A 20,232-nucleotide genomic window follows, 5' to 3' on the forward strand; every position below is an offset into this window, starting at 1 on the left:
TTCATGTTTTATTCAGGAAGCAGACAGGAGATACAATGTATAGTGCACAAAATGTAACTGTGTGTCCGTGTGTCTGAGTCTTTTTATGATTCCCGAATATACACACTTAATGCCATGCATTTCATGTTTTACAACATTGCTGCTTTGTTTGTTTTGTTGTTCAGGAAGCCACCAGGAGACATAAGGAACAGATCAGCACGTACCGTACTCACCTGCTCAGCTCCATACAGGTTAGACTTTTATACATGTACCAATTTACCTTTCTCCTGAGGTATCAGTGTATAAAGAATGGAACAAAAAGTGCAGAATGATAGAGACAGAAATAGATTAGAAACAGGAATATTGGGTTGTTGAAGCCACATAATATGGATGTAAAGTTTCATAATGTGACTAGAAATTTACTTCCTTCTGTATTGAGACGGAGAGTGTAGTTTGTGATATGTTATATAAATGTTTACAAATAGATTGAATTGTCTTTTTCAAATTTAAGATCTTCACTTGTGTTTTTGTAGGGCACGATGGACGTAGAGGTGGAGACAGCCCTGAAGCAGATTCTACAAGTCCGGGGGTCAGCAGAAGACTATTGTTAAACGTAAGAAAGTTAAACAGTCAAACCTTACATACCATTCCATCCACCATGCAGCTCCCTGTAAAACAAGAAATCACCACAAAATTTTACTCTCCAAGCAGAGGTTTGGGTTTTGGGGGTATTTTTAGTGTGTTTTTAGGCTTTTTTTTCGGGGTTTCTCTTTTGCACTAAATTTTTTTTCCCACCAAACCCAACCTCTGCAGGCAGTCGAAAGCTTCAATGGGCTATAAACCTAATCACTTCAACACATTTCAGTCGTTCTGCAAGGAGTTGTGAACCAGACGCATGAATAGGCACAGTCAGCAGGAGGCGTGTGGCCCAATGAATGCCTTCCTGACTGGCTAGATGTGTGATAATCCACCACAATAAAATGGATATCCCTAATGACAGTTTGATGGTTCCCGGGGAGGGGCACTATCGCCTGTTTTGAATAGCTTTTAATAGGTTTGCCCCTCCCCGGGGTGAGTGCCGGCAGAGGTTGGGTTTGGTGGGAAAAAAAATTCAGTGCAAAAGAGAACCCCCCCCAAAAAAGCCTAAAAACACCATAAAAATACCCCCAAAACCCAAACCTCTGCTTGGAGAGTAACAAAATTTATCAACTTCAATGTATGTCTCTCATGTTAGCAGACATGGGACAGAAGTGTGAACTCTACTGGGTCTCTCTCTGGTTGTCCATCGTTTCCGATGATGACTGCTGTGCACAGCCCGTCAGGTGGGGTGGATCCTCTGGTGGCTTCTCAGCCCAAAGGCTGAGGCACACAGCTTCCCGCACCTGCTGCACTGGTATTCTGTAGTACTAGTAGTTGCTGTCCTATGACGCTTCTCCCTCACAGCTACTGGGTAATGCTATGCATTTTCAATCAATCAATCGATACCCTTTATTTATACTGGAAATGCCCTGTCGGCCTTAGCCGCTCTTCCCAGAGGTCCAGTTGAGGGGGGGTGGTCACGGGAACACAATAAATAAGTAAATAAAATTCAAATTAATACAAAAATAAATTACTAAATACCTAACATAATAATCATATCTTGTCCAAAATCACAATCCGCAGAATCAGTCCGCAAATCAAATTTCTCGACTACTTTATTCTTCGTTTGAAAGTTCTCAATGATGAGGCACACTTTCAAAGCTTTTATGAGATGGTCTAGTGTCCAGAAGCATGCCTATCTACATGTAGTTCTGTGCCTGAATGGGTTAAGGTAAGGTTTACACATGTAGGTACAGTCATTATCTCTACGTGTCCTGGAATATAGATTTGCCATGAACTATCCAGAACATGATTCTGGATAAAGCATGGCTCTGGATATTTAGTCAGTTTGAAGACCATGAACAGATGATATTCTGCTACCAGCACAGTCAAACCTTCCTTAACATTCCATCCACCACACAGCACCTTGTGAAACAAGACATCACCACAAGATGAATGTACTATGTCTCTCATGTTAGGAGACGTATGACCGTTTCGTGGGGCATCTTTAATGGTGCCTGGGTTTGTGAACCCTCTGGTACCAGGTCAAACAGGAGCCACTAACATTTACATATCAATTCAGATATTCATCTAGTATATAGTATAATATACACTTACTACTCCTCTTCTGAGCTTGAATCTGAAATGGGAGCTAACTTCGAAATCTTAAGTACTACAACAATGTCAAAGATTCTGATACTTAGTGACCAAGTATATCCGGTATATATTTCTAATGTAAAAAATTCCTACAGAAATACACAGAAAAAAACCTGGATGCACAGCTAAAATTTAGGTTGCACTAAGGTACACATGCACCCAGTATTTCCAGCCCTGGTTATGTAATGTTCCACCGGGATGTCTGACTTTCATTGACGTAGCTTTAAGGACAGAACGTTGCATTACCTTTCTCATTGATCACAGGCCTCACGGGCTTTGAGAAGCGTCTAAAACCATCGATTGGAGCTTCTTACATAATCTCCTGTCATCGTGTGCCTTAGAGACTTGTTAGATAACTATGTAGGTCTTATTGATTGGTAAACTATAGTCATAAGGCCTAGGGAAAAAATGTTGTGTTTCCCGACCAAACCTAAAAAAACTGCTGACCCTAGCCTTATTTTGGGAGTCCCCTGCAAGGGACATACATTTTTTTGAGCTGATTGACCTTTTCTAGCTCCATGATCTGACACCTGAGTGATGAGACGTTGTACAATCAGTTTTACAACATTGACATTGAAAATATGAGTATCTTTATGCAAGTTTAAATTGTGTTAAACTGTATTGTATATGTTGGATCACTCAGTCTAGAGATCGCTAAAGTCTAAAGAAAAAGAAAAAACAAAGATAATCCTTACCTAGCCTGTGTATACAAAGCTCTCGGCCGGAGGTTAATGACCCCCACCCCATTGGTGGGGGGCGGCAACCTAGGGCGGCGGCCGCCAGGAGCGCGATTTAGTCAGGCTAATCCTTACCTACCGACCCTAATTTTTTTCAGGACTGAAACAAGAAACACAATATTTTTTTCAGGACCCAGGGATGTTGGCAGGAATCTAAAACGATCGATAGACTGCAGCTTCTTACATAATCCCCTGTCATCGTCTGCCTTAGAGACTTGTTAGATAACTGGCAATATCAAACAAGCTATGAAGATTTTATTGATTGGTGGACTCATAACTGCCCAAGAAGACCACTCAGGGGACTGATAAAATCTGTTCTATGTGGACAGGTGGTCACTATAGACAGGATTCTTAATGCTTGTGTCAAAGGGGAAATTGTCTAAAAGGGACCACTAAAAAGTGGTCACATTGGCCAGATTATACTTGAATATTTAGGGTTGGTCACTTGTTCATGTTGGACTTTGGTTTGGGGTCAATTTTTTTTTTGGTCACTAGACTAAGTACAGGTTTGACTGTATATCAATGGCCAGGTGGTCCTTATGTAGAGGTGGTCACTAGTATCCAAGTTATAGGTTTGATAATCCCTACCTACCTAATTTCCAAGTTACAGGTTTGACTCATCTGCATGTTATGTATGGACTGTTACATGTACGTTTTCCATAATTTTATTATTATTGATTGAGATGCTAAGGCCTGCCCTGGGTGTTTCCAGACCTCTGAACCCCCCTGCCTGGATATGCGGCACCGACATGCACAGCATGGTAATGATCTCTGTATAATGCAAAATGTTATCCTCATATAGGACTGTTCAGCCATAGCCAAAGCTGTATGGCTGATATAAAATAGGATTTTACCGTGGTCAATATTGACTGAAGGAGGCTGTACAATGCAAAATTCAAGCAAGGAAATTGGTTGTTTTACATTGTCCAAGATTATATTATAAAGTTTAACATTCCTATCCAAGGGGACCAATCTTTACATGTAGAAACCACATTACTACAGTAACTTGTAACATTCATCTGAATGTTTGGTTTTTACAAGGTGGTAAAAGTGCATCCCAATGGAGGACCCCAATTGCGGATACAGAATCTGATCATTACTTCCAGGTTACGCTGTGTTACTCTCAAACTGACTGAAAGAAATCGCATTACACACAGTCCTGTATCCACTTACTTAGATATTCCGGTCACATTTTGGGGAAACTTGAGTCCAGCATTTCTCCCTCGATAGAGGGTACCTGGGAAGATCTACAGGTTTCCTAGCCGTGTGTCCAACATTTCAGTTACCCTGAAAGCTTGTTAGAGTATCAGAAATCTCTACTAGTGCAGTTCCAGGATTTCTGCTTCAATAGAGCGGTACATGTACATGCACTACTAGGAAAGGTCTCCTGGTTTTCACAGTAACTGTTGTGCTCCTAACACTCCAGTTACCGTGGAAGCTAGTAAGGGTACCATGCGTGACGTCAGAAATCCTAACTTGTGCCCCCCCAAGCCCTTTGCCCCCCTTTCAGCTTGCACACAGTATTTTAGCCCTGAGTTTGCAAGGTCTCCAAGTTTTCACAGCTTTGTGCCTAACACTTCAAGTACCGTGGAAGCTAGTAAGGGTACCATGTGTGACGTCAGAAATCTCAACCTTGCCCCCAAGCCCATTTAAGCCCCTTTTCAGCTTGCTACCATCAGGGTCAAGACTTTGGGGCAAGTTTACGAGGCTGTGGATCAGGTTGGGGTCAGGTCAACTGACGTAAGCCACACACGTCCAGGTTATTCTGACTTCGGCAGAGATTCTAGCCATGTATTACTGTTAAAAAGAAAATAGCACAGAAAAAAAATTAAAACACTCTTTTAAGAAGTAATTTGATTTGACAGGGATCAGTTTTTTGCAATTCATAGCAGTGACTAAATAACCCACTAGAAAGCAAGACTGTAGCTTCCAGTGTACATTTCACTGGGCAGATGTAACGTTACGTCATGTAGAAGTGAACAACTGGTGTATTTTTAGTTTAGGCTTCCTGTGTTGACTCTTCTGTCTGTCAGATCATGAGTACTGTAGTTTCTGTATTTAACAGTTCTATCAGTCAAATCTTGCATAATACCAGGTAATGCATTGTGAGTGTCACTGAGTAATTCCTGTGGACAGACATGCAGTCATGTAGGAGTGAACTCTGGTGTATTTTTAGTTGCTGGCTTCTGTATTCAGACTCAGAGCGTTGTGAGTGTCACTGAATAATTCCTGCACTGTAGGCAGATCTCAGTCAGGTCAGGTAAGAATGGAATGATCCATGGTGACACAGCCTAGACAGGCTTACATGTACCTGCAGAATACTGAAGAACTGTTTGTGGTCCCAGTCACATACATACTCATACTAGGGTGTTTCTGAGATAGTCATGCATGTGTGTTGATACATTCAGTGTTGTTTTGTTATGGAAAAGGCTGCCCAACATCCTTGTCTGCAGTTTGTGAAAAACTACATGCAAGTGGAGTCCCTTTCTTTCTTGCACCACTATTAAACTGGAACCAATGCCTTTGAAATAAGAAAAGCTTCTGGGCACACAAGACAAGATGAATTTATCGACTTGAAGACACAGTCATGAATGAATGACTATTTCAAGAATTCCCTAGTACGTACACGTACCTAGTATGTTGCGTATGACCAGGCCGTTAGTTTATATTCTGCCACGCTTGCAGGTTTCTGGAGGTCTCGGTGTGGATAAGATATCAGGGCTTTTCTTGACATGATGGAGGGGCAAAGCTGAACCCGGAGGCGAGGTGTGGACTGAACCTTTATCACACCGGCTACAGTCGGCCATAAGTCTGTAAAGAGATCAATACAAAATGGATTCTGCTTCCAGCATTGATATCGGGATAAGCCACAGAATAAGACATTAAACAGTGAACAGCAGGTTGAAGGGCTGGAAATACTGGGTGCATGTGCACCTCAGTGCACCCAAATTTGTGGCTGTGCACCCAAATTTTTTCTGAGGGTGCACCAGTAAACAAATATTTTCATAGGCTCTTAACATCTAAGTGTCAGAAGAATGTATACAGTCTAATAAAACAAATCAAATCAAAGAAAATTAACACTGGGTGCATGTGCACCTCAGTGCACCCAAATTTGCAGCTGTGGACCCAATTTTTTTCTGCGGGTGCACTGGTGCACCCAAATATTTTCATAGGCTCTTAACATCTAAGTGTCAGAAGAATGATAAAAATTAATCATTGTCATACATACTTTTCTTAAGAATTTAATGAAACATAATTAGTTATTGCTGACAATACTTGTTTCATTTTGTATGTTGCCCCCAAAAATTTTTTTGTGCAATCTATTTTTTAGGTTGGGTGCACCAGTGCACCTGTTCCCAAAAATGAATTTTGAGCCCTGTCGGGTTTTCTCCCTGCAATATTCGTGCAACTGCGGTGGAAACTGGCTGATAAGAGCACCCAGGGGACCAATTCAATAAAATCTGGTCTGTACAAAATGTATACGTGGACAGGGGGCCAGTATGGATCTTAATGCTTGTGTCAATGGGGAAACTTGTCCAAGGGACCATCAAAAAGTGGTCATGTTGGCCAAGCGGTCCTCATTTAGGGTTGTTCGCTTGGACATGTTGGCTTTGGTTGGAGTGAATTTTTGTTGTCAATCTTGTGTAGTCAACACATTACTAAGTATATTGATGAGTCAGAGAGATTAGAGGAGTCTTATAATATTATATGGTGACTTGCAACAGTTATGAACTGGATGGTTGTTGTGTAGGACGGGTGGCTTTTATCATTTTACATTTAACAGGCGACACTTTAATTCCGGACTGACACTCTAATTCCGGACTACCTTTCACCACAAAGACATAGTTTGACAAGGAGACTTAATATTCTAGAATATGTTATATTACTCGCTGAAAGTTACGTAGGTATCATCGATAGGTCCCCTGGGGCTAGGTCAGTTCTGCAGAATTCTGCATTCAGGTGCAGAATTCTGCAACCCAAATGCAGAATTCTGCAATCTAAATGCAGAATTCTGCATCCCATATGCAGAATTCTCCATCCAAATGCAAAATATGAAGGGATTTGCAATGCCTTATTTATTTTATGATGTTAGAGAGTGGACTTACACTTGTCCTACATGACGTATGTGTTTGCTATCCCTGTGCTGCAAATTTTGCCATTACTGACAGGGCCAGTGTGGGAACCACTGGCTCCGTTGATTTGAACCTGGAGTCAGATTTTTAACTCCATGAAAAATGGAGGTATTGTTTTTGGCATGCCTGTCTGTGTGTGTGTGTCCGTCTGTATGTCTGTATGTCTGTGTGTCTATCTGTCTGTGTGTTTGTGTTTCTGCACATTTGTAGCAAGCATAACATTTGAACCTTTGGATGGATGGATGGTGTTGGGTACATGTAGGCAAAGGTCAAGGTCAACTTTGGGCCTCCTGGTGGCTGACCTTGGTACTGCAGCACAACTTCCGTTTTTTGTATCTTTTGTCCTGGACATGCTATGGTCTTGATTTTTGAATGATGGATAGCTTTTCCTGCCAGTAATAAGTGGTGTGGGTTTGGTCCCCCTAGCAGCCTGTTCTGGAACTGCAGGGGGTTTCTGTCGAAACCTTTCAGAGAAGATAAATTCACAAAGGAACAATGTATTCATTTTGTTATGTTATTCATTTACATAATTAATGAGGAAATTGTGTGATTCCAGGATTTGTTGTTTCTCAGATTTTTTCAGAAAAAATCAGGAGCGACTGGCGAAAAAAAAAACGGGCCAAGTCACCCCATGATAGCCAGAAATGTTACAATATGAGCCATGAAGTAAACATACCAGGCTGGTTAATAATTAAAACAATAGATTTTGAACTGTTAATGAAACAAAATTGCATTGTTACATTGAAAAACTTGAGGACTAGGAAGAAAAGGAAATTTTTCAACCATTAGGGCCAAAATATGTCTGAGCATTTTGTAGTTTAGAACCAAATTTTTTTTTTTTTTTTTTGCAAATCAGAAAAAAATGGACAGGGCAATCCGAGAAGCAACAAATGAAATTGGTGTAGCCTTAAAGAATAAATTTACATCTGAAGCCCATATTTCATGGAGGTATGAGATTTCGGAACTCTTGTTTTTTTAAATGTTTGATGCAGATTTTGCTGTTCAACCGCATCTTATACTAGCCTGAGCACCTTTGTTTCGCTTTCGCTCTCAATATATAGCAACATCATTTCTGTAACAATCAGTGACCATGTAGGTTCAACCACAGTTCAGAGCAAACGAGTCTTTGAAAGTAGAATGTCCTATAGGAGGGTCGTCCCAAGGCTCCATAGGCAAGCATAGCATCTCATCACATTCACCACAGTCTCGAGACACAAAACATACAAGACAGGACATTCTGTCAAGTACTTTCCAAAAGCACAAAAGAGTTTGCAGATGGCAAACACATTCCAGGCACAAGTACTTTCAGGTCATTCAGGTCACAGTATTTCATGCGGATTGTCATTGTCAGAAGCTTGAGGTCTTGGCGTACACTTGGCGTGATGTTATACTCGGTGCTCAGCGATGGTGGCCAGAGATGGCTGGGTACATGGCAGAAGTAGTTGGCCGGCAAGCTGGCTTTGTTGTTGCAGCATGTCACAATCGGGGTCGGTTTGCAGCAGGTGGGTGATGAGGCAGGCGGGCGAGGCAGGCGGTTGTAGGCGTGGTAGCGCAGCTCGAGCAGCGATCAGGCAGGTGGATTCGTTGCCGGGCGATTCAGGAGGCATGATAACAATGCGGGTTGCGACAGGTCGGGCTGCTCACTGGCCACCAAATGTAGGGATGCAAGAGAAGAGACGATGGGAGAGACATAATGTCATTGCACTCTGTGGTGGCTATGGTGGACACTTCTTGTTTTCCTCTAGAATACATTGCTGCAAAACTGATTTTCTCTGATCCAAATTAAAAGTAATCCACCTAGAGGAGGTAGTTCAAGACATTGGTGGCGGATCCGGATCAGACATCAAATTTTCCCTGTATGTAAATCTGCCTGCTTTGACGTACATCAAGTACGTTACCTCGAGTACTATCTGATGTACAAGATGTGTAGAGGCGCCATCAATTTTTGGGGGGCGGGAGCAAAACTTGAGTTGCTTCCCCAAAAAATCAATGCCGCTGCACAAGTCTGTAAAGGATGCTACTAATCTGCATTTTCGTACTTATAAGACTTTTGCCTGTGTGTGTGAATTGGGTCACATTGATTTGTAAGTTGTTCAACAAACAGACAGGAGACTTTCACAGCTACATGTATCTCTGATATACAATAACAGTTCAAGTTCATTTTGTAAAGCTGTTATTACTCATATTCTTATGTCTGCCTATAATATAGGTCAAAGCCAAAGTTCTAAATTATCAAAAAGTATTGTATGGCAGTCTTATACCCAAAAAGGACCATGTTTTGTCAATTTCATTCCATGCAGTTAGACATCCAATAGGAATAAGTCATCTATGATGTTATGATGACAAATTACTTCATAATCATGGTACAAAATTTTGCCCTCTCATGCCACTAGAACCTCGTGACTCTTCACTTCAAGATTTTGCATCAGCATAAAAATTTCTCTTTTCCTTATCTCCACTGTACTAGTCTTGCTACCGCTAACACCAGAAGCTGTTTCATGCTGGGTTAGCTGCTGCCTGTATTTACTTAAGGATTAGCTTGCAACAAGGTGTGACAGATTAATTTGTATCAGAGTGCTCCCAAGTGTCCTCAGTTAGCCCCTAGCTGACAGAAAACCCTGATGAACACATTCAGCCTGGGGGTTCCAATGCATTCAAAAGTCATCACATTTTGCTGCTAATAATACTACATTGTACTAGTGCAAACTTTGCCATATTAAACATTTTGTGCTGAACACACATGGTTATCTCTACTTACATGTACATGTCAATATATAAGTGTTTTCCCATTCACATAACTGAAGGCTCAATGTTCCTTCTCTAGATGCAAAGCACTCTGACAGAACTTCTCATATAAGGTCGTATTTACATATATAAGGTTGACACTCTGTAGTTTTCAAATGTTGTGCCTGAAAAGATATTGTCTGCAACAGGCAAACGTCTGTCAGTCACTCACTCACTCAGCCAGCCCTACATTGGTGGCACAGTGCGCCAGCAGGGCAGGGTACCTGCCACCACAGTGTGCTTAACCACTGCTAACTTGACAGTTTGGTCAAACTTCTGCATGCTCCTGTGTGCATCTGGAATACCTATGATGTGTTTGGTTTCCTGTATTGCTCGGCATGCACATGTATGTATTTGTGTAGTTATTTGTGCATATCGTGGTGCAGCAGTATCTAAACCTAATAATAGTAATAGAAGATCACAAAATTTGATTTAATCTGGTACTGTATACTGTACGATCTAGGAAAAAACAAGCTGGGACTGATCATGGAGGTACAATGTATACACCTCCATGGACTGACCTAGCCTGGATGCCAGGCATGGCACACTGGGCCCATTTATCTCAGTGTGCAGTTGGGGGCTGGGTGAATGATATAGGTCACTAGAAACGTGGTCTGAACTCATATAGAATTGAACAATATCATTCTGATCCTTAAGGTAATATCTCAGAGTGCAGTTGGGGGCTGGGTGAAAGATATAGGTCACTAGAAAAGTGGTCTGAACTCATATAGAATTGAACAATATCTGATCCTTAAGGATCCTTAAGCTTTGCGGCTTTCGCAAAGAGCAAGGGTATTGTGAAGAGGAAAACTAACAGAAGTGGTCATTGAGATTGATGACGACCAGATGGTCTGGTGGGCTCTCACAAGAAATCAAACAAAGCCAACCTGCCAACCTGAAGTATAACCAGGAACTCAACTTTATTATATCAACTCAATTTTGGAGAATGTTGCCTTGTGTAACTACATGTATAAGCTACATTTCATTTCAGTTCTATTCAGGATAGATGGGTACGGTTAGGTACATGTAGGTCACCCTAGACTAGTGGCCTTATCCTGCCGGCATCTCTTGGGACGTCCCTTGAGGACTTGAACTAATGCGGAACATAGACACTTTCCTGCAGCTGGTCTAAATTTTGATCACACTGAAACTGAAACACCCACACTGTAGCCTTAGGTTTCAGTTCAAATTTTTTTCACAACAAAACAAACTCTCCCTCTAACCTCCTTGATATAACTTATAGTCCTTTGTCAGTACTCCTTTTTCCGAGACAGTGGAAGATGAATGATCCCACTTTTCAAATAATGTGTGGGTTTTGTGATGTTGTGATTTATTGAAATTGCAACATTGTTAGAGGAGATGTAAGAGGAGAGTAGTTTTCTTTTCATCTGTAAACTTAGAGAACCTAGGATGGAATTTGTTGGCCTCTTCAAACAGGCCCTTTCTTTCATGATTGTAGAAGGGCAATTTGAAATAAAATGTGTTTCATCTTCCACCTTGCTTGACATGCAATATTTACAAGCTCTTTCCCACACAGTTCTTATACTGCCTTATTACTATTCTATTTCTAGAGGGTGAGCATTAGGCCACACCAATTTAATTTGTTGGTTCTCGGATTCGCCTCTTCGTTTTTTTCTGATTTGCAAAAAAAAAAATTTGATTCTAGTCCTGAATCAACTGAAAAATGCTCATGTTTTGCCCCCAACAGTTGAGGAAAGTCCTTTTCTTCCTAGTTGTTACAGTTTTCCCATCTATCATTGCAGTGGTTTGATTAAAAGTTCAAAATTCAATGTTTAAATTTTAACCCAGCCTTTTGTGTTGACTTCATGGCTCATTTTGTAGCATTTAAGCCTATAATAGGATGCCTAGACCTGTTTTTATTTTTATTTTTTTCGCCCTGTCGCTTCATATTTTTTGTAAAAAAATCCGAGAACCAACAAATTAAATTGGTGTGGCCTTAATTCTAAGTTTGCTATTTCAGCGCACAAATCAAGTTTCAAATCATCTACTACATGTATATTGTAACGTGGTCGAGTACGGGTAGATTGAGGGATGTTCACATGACGGATACACACAGAGGTCCTGTTGTCCAGGGCTTCATTTTAGTCACCCTTCCTGGTGAGAGATCAGACCTCAGGTTCCAACTCTGGCATGTCTGGGTTGGGGCAGGCAGGCGGGCATGTTTCCCCCAGCCAGTGAAGGGAGTATTGTGTTGCACTGCAGTCTGGTATCCAGGCTGGTGCTATCATTCCCTTGCCTTATGTCAGTGTCTGAATTCTCCAAGCAGATGTTAGGCTAGAAAATTGTGATCTTTTCTCACTGGCTGATATGTCTAATTCTTAGAGTAGATGTTAGGATGCTAGAAAATTGTGATGTATTTTAACTGGCAGTGATTCACAGGACAAAGTGATTGATGAATAGAAAAGCTATTCAAAATGCAATAAATGTTAATTTGAACTTCAGTTTCCTCTACAAAACAACCTGAGAACAAAATTGAACAAGTAACTTCACAAAAGCTGGTTCTTCAGCTATCAGGGAGAGCCTTTGAAGAACAAAGACCTCACTCAGACCCTGACCTCAATATTGCCATGAAACTGGTGCAAGCTCTGCCCTTGGGACCTCTCACTTACACATTCCAACACACTGGCCAAAGTGGGGGCACGATCCAGGACTCAAGCATCAACCTTGGGCGACCTAAAACTGAGAGGAAAGCTCAGACTGTCTTCACAGGATGACAAGACAACACACACACAAACACACACGCACACACATACATGTATATAGAGATAGATAGATAGATACTTTTAGATAGATAGATAGATAGATAGATAGATAGATAGATAGATAGATAGATAGATACTAATTATTGACATAACTAAATATTAACATAATTTTTGGATTTTGTGATTTTCATTTTTTTATATGATTAGGCCACACCGATTTAATTTCTTGGTTAACGGATTCGCCGCTTCATTTTTTTCTGATTTGCAAATAAAAATAAAAATTCAGAATCAACTGCAAAATGCTCATATTTTGCCCTGAACAGTTGAAAACAGTCATTTTCTTACTACTTGTTACAGTCATTCCATCTTTCAATGCAGTAGTATCATTAAAAGTTTAAAATTCATTGTTTAAATTTTGAACCAGCCTGGTATGTTGACTTCATGGCTCCTATTGTACCATTTTGGGCCATAATAGGATGCCTTGGCCTGTTTTTATTTTTTTCGCCCGCCTGCTCCATTATTTTTTTAGAAAAATCCGTTAACCAAGAAATTAAATTAGTGTGGCCTTATCTATGTCAAAATTTTAGTTATTTATTTATAGAAATTGAAATTCTAAATTTGTATAGTATAGTAATAGCAAAATTTCCCCCTGGTTTAGCCAACTTAACAATCAAAGAATCAATAATTATACATTCTTTTCCTGTATCATTTCACAAGGAATGGCCAATCCAACTGTTTTGACAATGGATCAAGTCCTGTGGATGTTGGGGATTTGAACTGTTCTGGTGAGCTCAGCCATATACTGTATGTGACAGTTTGGCTGGTCAGCCAAACTTTGCCGCTCTGTAGACATGGGAACTTTTCACCGTTTTCCGGCAACTTACGGTTTTCGTTTTCAACCGTTTTGCTTGACACCTTACTGAGCTTGATGTGGGTATTTTTCTAAAACTGCCTGCCTTGTATCGTGTCCATGTTGAAAATTTGTGGGATTTCTGTGTTGTTTTGTGATTGTCAGCCTTTTCGACATCCACTAAGTTAAACTTGAAGCCCAGGGTTAAAACTTTAAGCCTCTGAAGCCCCAAACACACACCAAAACCAAAGTTTTGGGCCTGCCACAGAGGCAAGTATTCAGGAGTGGATATAAAGCCACACCAATTAAATTTGTTTGTTCTCGGATTAGCCTCTTCATTTTTTCTGATTTAAAAAAAAAAGAAAAAGTTCTGGTTCTGAATCAACTCAAAACTGCTCATATTTTGCCCCCAACAGTTGAGGAAAGTCCTTTTTTTCCTAGTTGTTACAGTTTTCTTCCATACATGTATATCAATGTAGAAAGTGTGGTTTGATTAAAAGTTCACAATTCATTGTTTGAATATTAACCCAGCCTTTTGTGTTGACTTCATGACTCCTATCCTAGCATTTGGGGCTAGATTAGGATGTCTAGACCTATTTTTATTTTTTTTTTTTCGCCATGCATGTTGCTTCATATTTTTTTCTGAAAAATTCAGTGAACCAACAAATTAAATTGGTGTGGCCTAAAAATTGTTTGTTCCTTATATCCACTCCTGGAGTGTCATTAGCCACAGCGTTATCAAATTAGCAAATTCATCAATGCAATTTCTTTTCTATTAAATTTGTTCACGAAACAGAAAGATGTGCACTAACAGGATACAGATGGATTTAGCAGCTGCTGTCATTGCAGATTGTAGTAACAGTCTATACTGCAACAGAAAGGAATTTTCAATGCTATTCTGATCAAACCTGTAATCTTTTCTGTTTTTACATTTACATGTATGAGTGCATGCATGTAGGAAACACTGTTTTGCAAGGTTATCAGCTCTGTGTTAAGTTACATCATTGAAAACTGAACTGAAGCATGGCCATGGCTCATTGGATTGAATACCAGATAGATGAAGCAAAGTTGTTCTAAAATATCTGAAATGGGAAAAACAATGTATTTATCCCTTCATCTTATGTACATTGTAGCAAAAAATCTCTGTGCAATTGTATGCATGTTTGTTTGTGTTTTTGATACACATACTGGTACTGGGGATATAATACATCTGTACATCTAGACAAGTATAGTCCCCATCCCTCAGACATGAGGATGGGACTAGGTAAAAGGTAAAGGTACATCTAGAAATTTATATATAATTGACAGACTGAGTACTTTCTCAGGTCTTTTGGTTATTTGCCTTCAGTCTAGAAGTAGAACAAAATAATTTGAGCTGAGCCTTCTCAGGAATACATTTCATGGGTCAGGCTCAGGCCTGGAACCTTCTTAGGTCATTCAACTGACCCCAATTCCCCCTATGGGTCAACCTCTGAGGGGCAACATTTTGTTTTGTTAGAGGGCCTCTGTTGGTGAAGGAATGCTGGAAAAAATAACTGAAGTTTGAGGACACAGACTATAAGCAGACTACTAGTACTTTATATCTATATATGGCAAGTTTAATTCATGCAACTTTATCATTGTATCATTTTATCAGACTTTAATAGAAGAATCTACATGTTCAAATTCCTACAAAGGTGCGTGGAAGCATATCATGCCTTCAAAAGCAAGGCCCAGTGGCCTCTGGTGGCCTCTCTTTGACTTGTCCACCAATGGAGATGCCAGACACCAATGCAACACAATCTCCCTTGAGATGCCACATGCTGAGAGCAGAGTTCTACACCTCTATGGTTGGGCAGAAACATGGTTGACAAGATCAGTAAAGAGAGATTATCATTTTTATAATTCTAAGGGCTGAGTTCTGGCACCCAGGATATTTCTACAGCAGTACTAAACAATCAGAGATATCTGCATGTTTGATGATGACTGTTCTGCAGTTATGTTTTATATCCAAACTACATTGACTACTAGTATCAAGTTGCAGGTGGGTCTGCCTAAATACCTAATAATGAGTCAACTGTTATCAAACACGTCTTCTCTTTCTGTATGACCTATAATTTTAATTCTGTCAACTTGGGGGTTGTCACAGCTGGGTTTGGTAGGCTATTGGGAGAAGCTCCAATGAGGGTTTGTGTTACACAGGGACAGGACACCTGTCATGAAGGTACTTAGCAGGCACATACATACCATGCATGTACATGTGTGCCAGATTTGGTAGGAGCCCTGGTGTGACTAATGAAGATTTTCTAGGAGTGTGGGCCAGCCCTAAGGATTTGTTTGTGGGTGGGACCATAACTAATCAATGCTCAAGCCAGTAGCAATCTAAGCACCCACAAGGGCAGAATCCAATACACAAGCATCAGCCCAGAGTGTAGTTTCAAGTAAACTTTTAGGTACACTCTGGATGCACAATGTATCTAAACATATTACGATTCCTTTTCTTTACTGCTACAGAATATTTATGATACCTGATGATGAGCTTTGCTCCTAAGAGGACTGTGGTTGCCTTTGAGATGAATCCGTGTTGCAATTGTACTGGAAACTAAGGCCCGGTTCACACGTGCGTCACTTTTGTGTGTTGGGCGTCATTTGACGCGTGCGCGACCTGTACGACACATTTTTCAAGTGTGTAAACAGGCCCCCCCACCGCCGCACAGCACCTTGCGTCGTTTTTTATGTGGCACCTTCAGGAGGTGCCACAAGTGCATCGCGACACACAGCAGGCATCTGCGGCGTGGAAAAACATCATGTTAACAGACCTGCGTCGCGCGCAGCCCATTAACCACGTCAAAGTAGGTCATGGGTCATATGCAAATTTTTTTATCAATTTCTACTTGTTGTTAATTGTTTCCTCAAATTATTTTGTACGGATTGTTTGCTAGCGCTCAGCCTTACTGATTGTTTGCTGAGCATGGCGGAAGTCAACAGCTCTAACTGAAGCAGCGCTGAAACACGCTGTTTGATTGGGCTATGTAACTGTGACAGAATTTTCTGTAATTGTGGCTACACTGGAAAGCTGCCCGTTGGATATCGTGGTTCCGATCCCTATGATATGAGAGACCCCAAGCCGTCTTCTGCGCCATGCCCGGCACTGCAAGTACGCGCGAGAGAAGAAGAAAATCATCATTTGTCCCATGAAAAACATCACTTCAGTTCCCACCTGTCAAAGGCCACGGCAAGTCAGGGTTCACCACATGTGACGCAGCGCGACGCAGACCGCCACAGCTGCGGTGCTAATTCTGCATTTGGATGGAGAATTCTGCATATGGGATGCAGAATTCTGCATTCAGGTGCAGAATTCTGCAACCCAAATGCAGAATTCTGCACCTGAATGCAGAATTCTGCACAGAATTCTGCACCCAAATGCAGAATTCTGCGCAGAATTCTGCATCCAAATGCAGAATTCTGCAGAACTGACCTAGTCCCAGGGGACCTATCGATGATACCTACGTAACTTTCAGCGAGTAATATAACATATTCTAGAATATTAAGTCTCCTTGTCAAACTATGTCTTAATGGTGAAAGGTAGTCCGGAATTAGAGTGTCAGTCCGGAATTAAAGTGTCGCCTGTTATTTACGTGTTGTATACAACCTGTTGCTTATGGACCTGTTAAACTACATTTGTACCCAAGTCTCATGCCTCCTTGCTGAATCTTCCATGTGTATAGTAGGAACATCAAGGCCTGGTGACTGACCGTGCCACTAAGAAGGTGATGAAACAGAAAGAGCTCCAGAGCTTCTCAGAAAGGCAGTAATTGATGCAACGGCAGTCTCCATGCACCCATCATGTGAACATGCAGGTTGATTATGAGTGATTTAGACTTGGATCTAGCCTCAATGAACTAAATTGCACATGTGTGCATAATGTGGTTTCACTGAAGCTTCTTGGAAAGGCGTTATGCCACCCCAACATGTACATTGAAGAACCCAAATTATGATGGATCTAGCCTCAATGAAGCTCCCATTTCTCAGTAGATTGTGTACACGTGCATAATGTGCTTTCACCAATTTCTGAGAAAGAGCCGAAACATTGCTATGTGACCCATTACATAAGAAGATTTAGATTTATGTAAACCAAGTTTTCTCTGTAGATTATAATGTGCATAAATTTATTAGTCTTCACTACTTCTCAGAAAGAGGACGCATTCTAATGTCACACCACCTCCACACGTAACACACAGGTTAACCTTCTCCCTGCTGCCTATCCCCATAACCAATACAAATTTTGTGCCAAACAGCTACCTTAGCAGGCTGAGGGTTAATGACCCTGTCCCTAGTGCTGAAACTGTGGTTGTTATCAACCTTCTCCCTGTTGCCATAACCAATACAAACTTGGTGCCAAATGGCTGCCTTAGCAGGCTGATGGTTAATGTTAATATGATTGTGTAAACGTGTGACATGCATATTGATCGTGGTTTCACCAATTTCTCAGAAAGAAGCAAAGCATTGTCATGTCACGCCACCCCCACACCTAACACACAGGTTAACCTTCTCCCTGCTGCCTAATCCCATAACGAATACAAACTTCAGTAGCAAACAGCTAACTTAGCAGGCAAAAGATTAATACAATGATCTAGCCTTAATGAGCCTCCCACGGTGCCACAGGCTTAGTCCAAGGAAAAAATGTTGTTTCCTGTTTCCCAACCGACTCTAGAAAAAATTGCCGACCCCAGCCTTTTTTTTTGTGGATCACTGCAAGGGATATAAATTTTTGAGCTGATCAACTTTTTCTAGCTCCGTGATCTGACACCTGAGTGATGAAACGTTGTACAGTCAGTTTTCCAACATTGACATTAAAAGTATATATTAGTGGCCTCATGCAAGTTTTACTTAGTTAAACTGTATTGTATCAGTTGGATCACTAGAAATTTGCTAGTGTCTAATAAAAAAAAGGAAGAAAAAAAAGATCCCTACCTATATACCAACCTTAATTTTTTCAGGACTGAAACAGGAAACACGACATATTTTCCCTAGGCCCTACCCAATTACCTGGTCCTTGAACAGGATTACAGGAGTGTCCCGCAGAGTGATTAAAGTGGACGTAACGAGGGCAGTCATTAGTGCTGCAGTAAGGTGTAATCTTCTGCATCCGACTTAATTGGTGCAATGGGGTCCAGTTAAGTGTTATACTCTAGACCTGGGGGGAATTTACCGCATCTTGGAAACCACAGACATGGATAGCCTCCATAGCATGCCAAAAACTGGGGGTTTTGGGGGTCTTCATGGTCTTTGGGAGCTTTTATGTGCTATTTTCCGATTGCATATAGACAGCATAGCCGGCCTGGTTGAGTTACCCCCATCTTTTAGAACTGGGCTAATCAGAAAACAGCCGAAAAGCACCAAACCCCCAGTTCTATAAGCCTGCTACAGAGGCTAAGACATGATTGAAGTCCAGACTCTTTTGTCCAGGCTTTTGCATTGAGAGTCTTTCATTCTCTTTTTTGGTATACAGTCAAACGTCTACAAGTGACCACATCTACATAAGGACCACCCAGTGTTAACGTCACACTTCAAAGAAGCCACGTGACAAGCTTCCCTGGGTCAGTCTCTGGTCAGTCTACTGAGGAAGACCAGAGTGACTGGTCAAAAGCTCTAGGTGAGAGAACTTTTTGTGTTGGACCAAAAGTATTAACTTTAAACATGTAACTACCAACACAGATGAACTTTCATGATAGTGACTACCTGTCCACCTAGACCTGAGATTTTATTGGTCCCTTGATTCAAATCTGCTACTTCTCTTGAATATAGTTATTTTTTTGTACAAGGTGGAGGGTAGGGGAATTGAAGAAAGGTACAATATGTACCTACGAATATGTCATTCCTGCAAAATGTAAATGAGATTACCAGATACAATTTTTTAATCAAGTTTTACATAAGTCAAGATGCATATTTTTTATGAATGACATTGTGACAGTATATACTCAGTGTCTTTGGCTTTTTTTAATCAGGTTTGATGATGTTGACTTGACATATTATATAATTGTGCATTTTACAAGGTTGCAGATATTCTAGATAGCAAAAAACTTTTAAATGCAATGTAATAATCAGGAATTCTATCCATATCCATGACAATATGCAGAACAGTGTACATTGTACATGCAACCCACGTAGTACATGTACATTATTTTCAATTATTCAGGTTTAAACAATGTTAAAATCACTGCAATGTCTTCTCATGCTACCTACATTTGTACTGTTGTCGTACTTTTGATAGTCTATCCAAGTTTGAAATGTGTAGGTTTATATATGCAGATACATTTTGTAAATATTTTTGACATTATGAAATGTTTTAATGAGCCATGACTGTGGAATGTGTAATTGTGCCCTAGTCTCCTATAGGGCAACACAAATTGCCTATGCATCAGAAAAAGGTTATTGCTTAAATGCCACATAATTTACATCATTGTTTAGGCCATACCAATTTAATTTGTTGGTTCTCGGATTTTTTCAGAAAAAATATGAAGTGACGGTGAAAAAAATGAAAATGAAAACAGTTCTAGGCATCCTATTATAGCGCCCCAAATGCTACGATAGGAGGCTGGGTTATATTTAAACAATGAATTTTTAACTTTTGATGAAACCGCTGCATTGATAGATGGAAAAACTGTAACAACTAGGAAAAAAAAGGACTTTTCTCAACTGTTGGGGGCAAAATATGAGCAAATTTGAGTTGATTCAGAACCAGAATCTTTTTTTTTGCAAATCAGAAAAATATAGAGGCGACCGAGAACCAACAAATCAAATTGGTGTGG

General features: G+C 40.6%; 1 protein-coding gene across 1 annotated transcript in view; it reads left to right on the forward strand.

Moving 5' to 3' along the window:
* Window positions 1-19,976, forward strand: part of LOC109463522 (ankycorbin-like) — a 39,362-nt gene extending 19,386 nt beyond the window's left edge. The window contains exons 27-29 of the mRNA XM_019760359.1: window positions 165-230; window positions 513-592; window positions 18,933-19,976. Coding sequence (XP_019615918.1) covers window positions 165-230; window positions 513-590 — 144 coding nt within the window. The 3' untranslated portion in view covers window positions 591-592; window positions 18,933-19,976. The remainder of the gene's footprint in view (window positions 1-164; window positions 231-512; window positions 593-18,932) is intronic.
* The last annotated feature ends 256 nt before the right edge of the window (window positions 19,977-20,232 follow it).

Source organism: Branchiostoma belcheri, unplaced genomic scaffold, assembly GCF_001625305.1.
Source record: "Branchiostoma belcheri isolate BF01 breed outbred unplaced genomic scaffold, Haploidv18h27 scaffold127, whole genome shotgun sequence".
NCBI classification, from domain to species: domain Eukaryota; kingdom Metazoa; phylum Chordata; class Leptocardii; order Amphioxiformes; family Branchiostomatidae; genus Branchiostoma; species Branchiostoma belcheri.